Source organism: Musa acuminata, chromosome BXJ2-6 (genome assembly GCF_036884655.1).
Source record: "Musa acuminata AAA Group cultivar baxijiao chromosome BXJ2-6, Cavendish_Baxijiao_AAA, whole genome shotgun sequence".
NCBI classification, from domain to species: domain Eukaryota; kingdom Viridiplantae; phylum Streptophyta; class Magnoliopsida; order Zingiberales; family Musaceae; genus Musa; species Musa acuminata.
In genome coordinates this window covers 15,477,501-15,489,836 of record NC_088343.1, presented here as the reverse complement: position 1 = coordinate 15,489,836, position 12,336 = coordinate 15,477,501, and the positions used below count along the sequence as shown (strand labels likewise).

At 35.1% G+C, this 12,336-nt stretch overlaps 1 protein-coding gene across 1 annotated transcript in view; it reads left to right on the top strand.

Moving 5' to 3' along the window:
* LOC135615082 (vacuolar sorting protein 18-like) overlaps positions 1 to 12,336 on the top strand; it is a 30,045-nt gene that overhangs the window by 11,518 nt on the left and 6,191 nt on the right. The window contains exons 12-15 of the mRNA XM_065113120.1: positions 2,567 to 2,674; positions 9,242 to 9,402; positions 10,360 to 10,438; positions 12,223 to 12,285. Coding sequence (XP_064969192.1) covers positions 2,567 to 2,674; positions 9,242 to 9,402; positions 10,360 to 10,438; positions 12,223 to 12,285 — 411 coding nt within the window. The remainder of the gene's footprint in view (positions 1 to 2,566; positions 2,675 to 9,241; positions 9,403 to 10,359; positions 10,439 to 12,222; positions 12,286 to 12,336) is intronic.

Sequence of the window (12,336 nt, the reverse complement as noted above, 5' to 3'; positions counted from 1 at the left end):
TGGCACGCCCTATTGTGCCAACACATTGTCGTAGACAAATCTATACAAATAATGTTCGATGTAACATTTGTGTATATCCATGTCTTTCGTTTTTGTTAGTCAGCCGGTATGTTGGTTCGGACCGGTAAGGCGAACCTTGGTTTGGACTGACAACTAGTGTCTACTAGTCCAACCAAGCAATCCTACTTGGTACTCACTTTTTTGTTTTTCCAGTGATACATATGGGTACAGGTCAATGTACTGTTTGGTATTTCATTATTGTACTAGTCCAACATGTTAAAATTGGTACCAGTCCAACAGTCAAAACCTTAGCACATAGTTACTGATAAGAGTAGAAAAGTAGATAGAAACCAAAGAACATGGAAAAGAAATGGTTTAAACAAATCTTTCAGAAAAGCCTTAAAATTTTAAAAATGACCATGTTTGCGGTGCTAGTCTTTCTCTTTGGCTCTGGAATAGTGCAATGCATGAATTAAGTAATTTTGCCATAAATCCATCATTAACTAATTTCTACAGTCTAGCAGCTAAAGATTTCCAATAAAATCTATTGGAAAATCTTAAAATGCAGGCTGTAGTAGGTTATTGCTATTTTGCATGTATGGCCATTTGTACTGACCGAACTGCAGAATTCCTATACATCTCTCTTTTTAGTTTGGATCTCTAGTCATTACAAGATCTTATTTTAATTTTGTGGTCATCCAAAAAGGTACTATTTTGCTAATTGCATATCTATGATCTTGATATCTGTTATTAATTAGGAAATGTTCCAGATTTTTCTAAAAGATAAAAGTTCCGCTTATGATTGTATTTCCAATGTTGATTCAGAACCCCATATCTTGTTGGTATAGGATTCGGACTGATACTGGTCTCTGGGTGGATTAGTACGAGTCTGGTACACACCGATGTATTGACATATTGTATGCCATTGTACCAGGTGGTACAGACCAAAGAGAAAGAGAAAGAGGAGAGAAGAGAAGAGGTGGAGCACCAATGTCTTGACACACTGTATGCCATTGTACCAGTTGGTATGGACCAAAGAGAGAGAGGGAGAGAAGAGAAGAGTTGGAGAGGGAGGATGAGAGGAGATGTAGGAGTGGATAGGAGGCTCAGTGGCAAGGCTTGCTGGTGACCGTCAACAGTAGTTGACTGTCAATAGCAGTTGACAAGTTTGGTTGTCATCAACAGGCTAGAGATATTAAAAAATAAATTTTTGGTTAGACCCGTAAATGCCTTCTGGGATGCACTGGTGCTACCCTTTTTTTAACTATGTTTCTAATAATACAATGGCTCTTGCTTTGTGGGCTTGTGATAATGATGATTTATAGAATGGCATATAGCAATTGTTTAGTGCTTAGGGAAAGCATGAGTTATAGGGTTCAGAGGTTTTGAGGAAAGAATATGGTCAGAGTGAGAGAAGAATACCCCAAAGTATATGAAACAAGACAAAAACCAGGCCAATATGAACTCTATAAACAAAGTTATTAGTCATTGAAAATTTGGTACATCACCATTTAATTCCTCATAAGTGTGCTGATTCTTAAATTGTAATTCACTGCTACTGTTCCATACTAAACAGTTATGCGATCAACAATATTTTGTGTTTCCTTATTTGGCTTTTTCATTGCTAATGAAATACATCCGAAATCTCATGAAGTTAGAAAAGAAAGTTCAATCTTGCTAATCAACAAAGAACTAGACCTTTAAATTAGACCACCAAAATATAGGTTATCATCATCATCAAAATAGATGTTTTCCATGCATCTGTGAGATGTTTTTGCTGGTGCAGTTGCCTTTTAGTACATGTCCATATAGGCTAATTACTGAAAATATTCCAGTCAAAATAAAGAGGTAAGATCACTTGCTGGCATTGATATTACAAGTTGGGAGACGAAATAGAATCATGTCAGTGGCTGATGATGGACCACAGGCAATCCTGTAATCTGTTCCCTGTCATTTGTGGGCAAAGACATGATTAAGTTAGGAGTACTAGAACACGTTTAGTGTTCTTTGTCACTAATCCACCATGTTTAATTTTTTTGGTTTCATGCTATTTAATCTTTTTTCAGAAGAAGGTTTACTATAGAAAGAAAGTTATATAGTTCTCTTCTTTGCTAGAGAAGTTGCGGGTTCTCCTTTTCGCTCATAGGGGGTCAAAGAAATTCTGTGAGGCAGTTTCAGCAGGATAAGCATTTGAATGAGTTTGGTTGGAAAATTGGCGCATCTTTAGTTTAAAGTGTTGCAGCTTCATGCGGGTTATCATGAGAATGATACTTGACTCCAACTATATATTTACTTTAGCTAATGAAGTTTTGTTCTTCTTGTTCTTTGACAAAGACTTCTATGGGCTCAATCATGTAAATCTTGTCTATTATGTTTTTCTTCTTTTTTTCTAATCTCTACATATATTTAAAAATTCTCTGTCTTGAAGGAGCACAGTGTTCTAGGTGTTAACTTGTAATGCAATAATGGTATTACATGTTGGAAGAATAAATTTTATTGAAAAACATTTGTTTCTATTTTGACCATGTCACTCAATCTTTCAGTCTCGAGTGTTCTTTGATCACAGGATGCACTAAGGACATTCTTGCTAAGAAGGCTTGATAATCTGACTAAGGATGACAAGTGTCAAGTCACAATGATTTCCATGTGGGCTGTGGAGCTGTACTTAGACAAGGTCTGTTCTTCTGTGTATCATCTTATTCAGCTTTAGTGTAGCTAGTGCTTTCTTCCTCCTGCTGAATTTTTCTTAGTATACTTGAACCTTTCTTTCTAGCTGTATGAAAGTGTATTATTGAACCTGTTCTCTAATTTTCAAAGTTAACTACCAATATAAGAAAATGAGTATTTCTGTTATGATGTTCAAGTTTATAAGCTATCAAATTATGTTAAGTAATCAGATGAGATCACAACTTATCATTCTCTTTATGTTGATACTATGCTTCTCATTCTGGTTTTTTAAGATGTTCGTTTGGTTTTGATCCTCTGTTTGGGCATTGAGCTGTCAACATTTTGATTTATACTATCATAACTAAAGTTCGAGCCACATTTCAGTGTGCCATACATATTGAGGATCAACGTTTGTTGTATCGCTCCAAACTGTATAGTATGGGTTGCCCATACCGGTATGGGCATGGGTCAAGACATGGAGCACTCTGTTTTGGTTGGTCCAATTAAAATAATAAAAAAATAAATAAAATGGTGGGGCCCTATCTAAATCAACGTTTGAAAAAAAAAAACAGATTAGGGCTCTTGAATGCAAGCCCTCTTCTTGAGTAAGATGTCGTTGCCTCGCCAGCGCCGCTTTGCCACTACTGCTTCAACGCTTCCTTGCCACTATTGCTGCCGCTTCAATGCTGTTGTTGCCTCGTCGCTGTCGCTGCTTCCCAGGTTCGCTATTGCTGCTTTTTCCTCTTCTTTCTTCTTCTTCTTCATCCTTCCTTTCCTTCCTTCTCTAATCCTCCACTACCCTTCCCTCTTCCTCTTTTTTCTTCCTTGTCGAACCCTTTTTCTTCCTTGCCAAACCACCGGTATCACAAGCATACTATGTGTCGGTACACTAATACAGACTAGTACATACTGGTCTGATAAAGTGTCGAAATGGGTTTTATACTCGAAAAGGCAATCTTTGCTAAGGATGATACTCTTAAGTCTTAACTAATGTAAATTATAGAATTTGTTGCTATGTGGCAACTTATTACATTTGTAAAAGACCCTTAAACTAATAAAATTTATTCAAAAGAAAAAATAAATGAAAAATGATCAGGATTTTTAATTGGTTGATCTTCATGCTAATCTCATTGATTGTTCAATACCAATTCTGATATTTTAGACTTTGATTAGTTGGCAACATCAACAACAATAAATCTAGAAGTCCCAACTATTTGGTGTCGACTATGTAATATCCTTCATTTTTGAATTGGTATCGAACATGTTCAATCATATTGTTTATAATATGATGATTTTTTTAATTATTTTAATATGAAAATTTATTTAATAAAATTTTGCATCAAGCAATTTTATATTGGAAGATTAATGCAAGGAACCTAATTGTGAATCATAGAATTTGGATGTGATTTGTGAAAGTTTTCATATTATGTTAGTGGAGGAGAAAAATATATAAAAAAAGAGAAAATAGAGGAAGTGGAGTACATATGTCACTAGCTAAATAAAGGAGAGTGTCACCCATGCTTGCTATATTGTTGACATCTAAGCTTCTTTGTTGCATGCTTGCCATATTACAATCTTTTGTATCATCTAAACACTTGTAATTAGAGAAAAAAGTGAGAAATGGTTACCAAATTAGAGCTTGCTGCCATCTACCTTGTATTGGTGAAGAGAATGAAAAATTGAAGGAGAAGAAGCGAAGTCTTCTTGCCTTGGCCTGAAGATTTTGGAGTAGTTTAATATCTTTAGGAATTAGCTTTTATTAAGGCAAGTATTCTATCCTATCCTATAGTAATTCTTATCTCTGATTCCTTCTTGTTTATGCATAATTTGTAAAGCTTTGCCTCTTTCTGATAGCATCAACATTAATTGAGTTGTAAACCTGCAATGCTGGAAACTTTTAATAATTTTGACGTATTTGCCTTACTTCAACTATAATATTCTGTAAAAAGCTCAAAATCAAGCAAATTCTCTTTTGTTGGAAACTAGACTCTTATTATCTTTTTGACAATACCTTACTTGAATGATTTGGAGTACAAATGTCTGTCCAAACATCTCTTTTAATTGATCTATTGAATTTTGTCTAGCAGAGATAAAAATTATGATGTTCTGTACAAAACTTTGAATCAAGTCAAATCTCTTTTGTTGGAAACTAGACTCTTGTATCTTTTTTGCAGTACCTTATTTAAATGATATGATGTACAGATGCCTATCCAAATGTTTATTTCAATTGATCTCTTGAATTCTGCTAAACAATGACAAGATGATTCTGACCTATCTGGATTCAATTGCTTGTAATTTTTTGTCGATAACTCCAATTTGTACAAATTAACTTTATTTGAAGGTAGACTCGTATATCTTTCTAACAATGTCATACTTGAATAAATTGGAGCACAAATGCCTACATCTTGTGCAACGTACCTTACAAATTTTGCCAGAACAGATTGATTCTGAAGTTTACCAATTCTTGCTTCGACCTTTTGGAATTTGATTAAGCTAAGAGTCCTCTCTCAATGAGACTCATGTTGCTGATTAAACTCTTTTATCTCTTAGTCACTGATTTTAGTTACAATTGAATGAATTGTGCATATGTTCAAGTTACCTTTGATATTGCTCTGTATGTGCACATGTATGCTTTTGTTGTTTCACATGTGCTTCTGATACATTTCTACTTTCGTGATTATAATATACTTTTTGTACTCCGGTGTTTGTTGAATATTGTGGACCCTTTGCTAGAAATAAAAAGGGGATTGTGTTATGTTGTGAAGCCATGATGAGCTCTAGACTTGTGGACGCCCAGAAATGGGTGAAATTGTTTTATGTTATGATCTCACTTCACCATCTATATTCCTTTGATATGATTCCAAAGGACATTCTTATGTGTTGCTATACGTTCCTTTGATACGACTAAATTGAACGAAATGTCAAGTATGACTCTCCTCCTAAGCTCATTGCCTTGCATTTTGATATCGATTTGTTAATATATTACTCCTTGCTCCTTTGTTATTAATGAATCGAATGAGATATCAAATATGGCCCTTAAGCTCATGCCTTTGAATCTTGACTTGCTTATAAGTTACTCTTTGCTCCCTTGTTATCAATGAATTAAATGAAATGTCAAACATGACTCTTGAGCTCATACCTTATATTATGATCCTAATTTACTCATATGTTGTTATATACTCCTTTGATATCAATAAATCGAATCAAATGTTGAATATGACCCTACACTTGAGCTCATTCCTTGCGATTGTTCTTGATATTCTCATATGTTGCTCTTTGCACCCTTGTCAAGTATGAATCTAATGAGATGATATTTATTGACTCTTGAATCCATGCTTTATATCTTGATCCTTATGTCATATGATTTGCTATCCCCATGCCATGGATATGATTGTTGCTTGCTGAGCTTTGTAGCTAACATTGTTGCCATATAAATTTTTCAGGTTAGCTTGTCACTCACACTCATGTTAGTTTTAAAGTTTAGAATGTTAAATTTGAAGGCTTTATGTTGATGTGAACTTGTGGTAAATGATTGGCTTTATGATTATGGTGTTTCATTGATCTTGTGAGTTTCTAAGTGGTTAATGATTTTGGAGTTGGCTTTGAGTCTTATAAAGTTATCAAGTGATGTTGAACGATTATAAATTGAATAGGTTTTATATTGTATTGTGTCTGAGAGTTGAATGCATCTGGTGTTCTCAAATTCTATGTTATGGATCCTGGGTTTGGATTATGAATAGTTGAAAATTTTATATTCTTTCTAAGATAAGTTCATGTCTCTAGGATGTCATCTTGGGGGTGTGACAAGTTATATCGATTTTTTGCCGCCATTGAGGTCTGTAAAAAGCAAGGTCCGCCATATCGTACCGTACCGGAATTTCGACCCGGGCTCGGTACGGTACGGTACCAGTGTACCGGGCGGTACATCAGGGCGTACCGAGCGGTACACCCTGGTGTACCGAGAACCTGTCGGACCGGTACATACCGCCCGGTACAGGCGGTACGCTTCGGTACGGCAGACCATGGCAAGGTTCGCAATACCGTACCGTATCGGTATTTTGACCTGGGCTCGGTACCGGTACGGTAGGGTATACCGAGCGGTACACCCAGGTATGCCGAGTACTGTAGCACTGCTACAGTGCTACAGTGCACTCGGACCGACAACCTATCGGACCGGTACGTACCGCCCGTATCGGGTGGTATGGTTCGGTACGGCAGACCCTGGTTTATAGTTTCTATTAAAGTCTTTTTAATCTTTCTCTATCTCTCCTTGTACCACTAACATTAACCATTTCAACTCTTTTGACTACTGTATTCAGACATCTCCTAAGCATATGCCAATGCCATCTTAAAGATTTTCTTTCATTTTATCTTCTATCGAAACGATATCTAATTATTCACGATTAAAAATATTTATTTTCCTATTGTTCTTTATAACTTCACACATTTATCTCAACATTCTCAATTCGACAACACAAACTTTTTGTATGTGTTGTTTCTTAACTGTCCAATGCTCAACTTTAGAAAACATTATTGATCTCATAACTGTTTTATAATTCTTTTTGTCATCTCAAAGGTAGCCAATGATCACATAAGACTCTTGATGTCCCTCGTCATTTTAACCATCCTGTTTTTAAATCTGTGCTTGGAATGGCTGGCAGCTACGTTTAAAACTCTATTCTAGGTGCTTACTGGATTTAGATGTTTTTAATAACCATATTATTAAGAAAAAGTGTTGGTAGCTGAATGCAACCCAATCTCATTGAACAGTTTATCCCAGTCACACCTTAATTTGTGAGCAGCCGGACTTAAAACTCTTGTCCAGAAACTGTGGTGTTTCCTGGATTTAGACATCCTCTATAATAGCCATATTTATGAGGAAAGTGTGGGAACAATATCTTAAATTTTGTAGCACATCGGCATCTTGGTTCTATGCTCACATGATATAAAAAGTGCCAATCAGCAGAGGATGACATGGGTTTTCAATGACATCCAACATTAGTTCAATGTTAAGCTTGCTCGATGTCAATAGGGTCCTCAACAATGCATGAATTTCCCTAGGATCCTCAGCAATCCATGGATCCCCATTCTGGTTTGATCTGCATTTAATTCATGGCATGGATATTGACATTAACAGTGATAATATGGCCTTCCTTGTTAGTGATGATAAAATTATTTCTATGTTATATAAGTACCTGGGTTTGTCCAAAGAAACCTATTAATCTATAAGTTAATTGATACGTTATGTCTGTACTGATTCAGATTCTTGGATGCTTTTGTAAATTTGTGTAATTTGTTTGTGTAATTTGTGCTTTTATCAATACATTTGTTCTGCCATTATGCTTCCCTTTTGTCTATTTTCTACGGTCATTGTTCATAAAACCTCCAATCATGCCTATTACTGTTGGGATATAAAAGAGCAACACTTCAATGATTGATCTAAAAGTTTTGTATTAATTGAGGCTTGATGTGAGATTGTGAGGTACTACTTATCAAGGTTGTTAAGGTGTTCAGGCAGTCCATAGGTAACAAGGTCCTTATATGCTTAAGAACCACCTAGGTGTTTAGGTAGATTTCTCAAATTTAGGCATTCCTGTGAGCTTGCCCATTGCCTCTTCTTCCCTTCTTGATTCACTAGTCCATCGCTAAACTTCCATGGCACTTTCTTGCTTAAAAGAAAAAAATATATAGCCACTAAATCAAAATCCAAATTTATATCTTAGAAGGTCCTGCATGTTGCACGACAGATCTTCCACGGGGAAGGAGAACTTTTAATGGCAGCTTGATGGTTTACCTTTATTACTATTATTTTCAAAGAAAAAGATTCAACACATTACTATTTGTTAATTATGCACCTACAAAATCCATGTAGGAGATGCTCCTTATATTGGTCTTTTAAATCATAACATGCTAAATCACACTTTTGGTTGAGAAGTAGGCCTTCAGTATTCTTAAATTAAATAAATTAATCCTTAGTTTCTCCAATGTTGGATTTTTTTAGGAGTTTCTTTTTTAATGCTGCAATATTTTGGACCTAATCTGTACCTCTAAAGTTGGTTGAAATGCTTACATTAAATATTCAGTTTGATCTTGTTGTTTCATATCAATATTTACTTCCTTTGCTTGTAATGACAAAGCCAGTCCCATATAGTTGGAATCAATGGCTTGTGTTTGCAGCCTACACTTTGGAGAGTAAAAGTGATAGAGCTGTTATCAAAACAGCACAAGACCATATGCTGTTCATAGTTAAGTAAATGCCATCAAATGTCTTTTGATATTGATCTTTGTGATGATTAGTTAAGTAAACTTGAGATTTTTACCCTATTATCTGTGGGAGCTTTGTTTGACTAGGAACTTTCTTTATTACCTAATGTTCATCAATCTTTCTTTCTTTTTTCAACCACCTCTGATTACTTCTATGTGACCATTGCATCCCAACTTCATTTGTCACTGTGGTTTATGTTTATGTTTTCTATTATTGCCTTATCAACCCAGAATAGTTGGGAAAATATGATTATCTTGATATGTTTGCTTGTAGACCCAGGTTTCTTATCTTGATATCTTAATTTTGTAGATTAACCGTTTGCTATTGGAAGATGACACTGGCAAGGTTGGTAATGTAGCATCAGAAGCCAACAAGACTGAGTACGAGTCAATTGTACTGGAATTTCGGGCCTTTCTTAGTGACTGCAAGGATGTTTTGGATGAGGCAACAACAATGGACCTTCTGGAGAGGTATGAGTTTATGGGATGGTTCTTAAGCTAATGATTATGTTTTCTCTTTTGGACAACTACATATTCCTTACATGAACAGTTTCTTCTTTTGGTCTGTGTTCATTGAAATGTTGGAAATATCTTCAGGTGCATGGTTTTTACCTACTGAATCATTTTGTCAAATGTCTTTCTTACAAGTAAGAGGATATTCTGGTTCTTTATCTTTTCAAGGGATATTCATTTAAGGATATTTCTGTTGCATGCTATACCTATACGTCATAATTATTTCTTATGCTTGCATGAAGAACTACATATAGTATTTGCGATTGTCAAGTGTACCCTGTCACCAAGGGGTTACAGCCTTGCCCTAAACAACGTTTGCTCTAATTTTTACTATGATTGAATTGATCCAGTACATAATAGCATCCAAATATGCTAGAATTCACCTTCAATGTCTATCTAATTTCTATATGCCCAAGCTTCACATGAATTATACATTTTGATTTTAATAGTTTATAGTTAATAATCTATTTGATTGTAGATTGATTTTATTAACATAAATCATGGTTTAACACCATGCTTTGTGTGTAATATGCCACTATGAAATGTAACCTTCAAATGCATTGATTCATACATTACAAAGCTACATACATTAGTTTTTCCCGACAGTAAACACATGAAAATATGGCTCATTCTATGTGCCATACATTCCAACGCTACAGACAGATAGCACTCGCCTGAAAAGTCTATATCTAATCTTATATATGTTCAATAGAAAAGCATTAAAATGCATAAATGCCACATTATGAATCAAGTACTTAGGGAGTCACATTGCATTTGGATTCTTGACTCATACTTGGCAAATTGTTGGTTAACTTCTCAGTAGATATTTATGCATATATTTAATTTAGAATGTTATATTAGTGTGGGTTATTGGATTAATGGATAACATACTTTAACTTTTTGTAAACATTGCAGGCATGGTAGAATTGATGAGTTGGTCTTCTTTGCTGGACTAAAGGAGCACTATGAAATCGTCGTTCACCATTACATTCAGGCATGATTCATTCTTCTGTACAACATTCCTGAAATTTTGTAATGAAATCTAAAGCTATATGTTTCATTTTATTTATTTATTTAAAGGCAAATATAGACAAACTAATTCTTGAATTGGTTTCGTATCTTTCATTATGATCAGTTTCAACATAGCTCGTGTTCTATAGTTAAAAAGAAGTTCAACTACTATTCTTTGGAAATTATGAGCTAGTTGATAGAGTAGAGCCTTATTTCTTAGAAAGATTGTGATGATTTTTGTTGAACAGGATCCGCACTATGTTTAGCAATTGATGCAGGATCACTAATGATTAGCCTGCAATAGAGCACAACTTCTTATATTATTGTGAATTTAGATAGGAAGCAAGATTGAAAATTTAGAAAGTAAATTTCAATCGTGAAAATGTTAGTAAAGGTTTTAACTATTGATATTGATAGCAAGGTCTTGAGATCAAGTCCTGTCTTCATCACTTATCTTTTGCCAAAAACATAATATTGTTATAAATCAAAATGAAAAATATATCCTACAATTAACTATTAGAAGAGCAAAGAAGTGAGTATATACTATATAGCAAGGTGTGCAATATTGTACCGTACCGGTGTTTCGAGGTTGGCTCGGTACAGTATGTCACTGGCGTACTGAGCGGTATACCAAGGCGTACCGAGATATTTCCTCTTACTGTAGCACTGCAACAGTGTATTACTGTAGCACTATCCGTCCGGTAGCGGGCGGTCCGCGTACCGGTATGCCATCGGACCGGTACGTACCGCCCGTACCAGGCAGTACCATTCGAAATTGCATACCATACTATATAGTATGATAGTGCCTTGTCAAGCACCAATACAACTATCGACAAGGGTAGTAGTTATCACAGTAAAAGAAAAAAAATAAAGAAATAGGTGGAAAATAAGTAGAAGTGGGGAAGAAAAATTAAGCAATTCCTTTTTTGTTTGACTAGGAGTCTGATTTAGATAGAGAACATTCAATTGGTCTAGTTAACCAACCATTTTAGCACTCTAATATCATGTTATCAGAGCTTCTAGAAACCATCTAGTAATAGTGATGCAAATATGTCTGAAAATACAAGAAAAATGTAAATTTTAGCCAACAACCAAAATCCTAACAAAAGCATAATCTAAACTTGACAGGCATCACCTTTTTTTGACAATGATTATTTTAAAGGATGACTTTATTGTTATTGTTACTTGTGATTTGTTGAACTTCTCTTGGTGATAGCTGATTTCTTTCACTTTCTTGTAGTCTTGACATTGGTTCAAGTACTCTTCTTTTAAAAGCCATCTCAAAATGTTTCTCTGTGTCATTTCAGTCAGTTGGGCATTACTTGTTTTTGGTTATTCTGACTAGTATGCTTTATCTAGTTACTCATTTCAAATGTTAAAATAATCAAATCTCTAAAGATGTGGGGCCTACCAGACTACCAGTAACGTACAGTTGTGGGCTCTTTTGTTGAGAATAAACAAGGTGTTCAATCTGATACAAAGTGTTGTGCTGATATTGTGTTGGCATGGAATGCCACTTAAATCCATAATATGTTTCATGAAGATTAGTGGAAACATGATACACTCGTAAAATCTGTTTTTTATCTGTGATGGCATCTTGATCTGCAGTGTAGTTCACATGAAGTTTGTTGACTATCTGAATTTTGAAAAGGCAGAATTTGAACACATCCACCTATTCAACTTATACCCTACTGACTTTTAAATTAGCATGCTGTAATGACTAGAAAAGCTGACGCGATATTGTATTCCTTTTTGAGTGATTGTTAGCAAGGAGAAACAAGGAAAGCTTTAGAGGTGCTTCAAAGACCCAATGTCCCCATAGATCTTCTGGTATGGGTTTCTGCACTGAGAACATGTTGAGCTACTTTTTTTTTGTTCTCC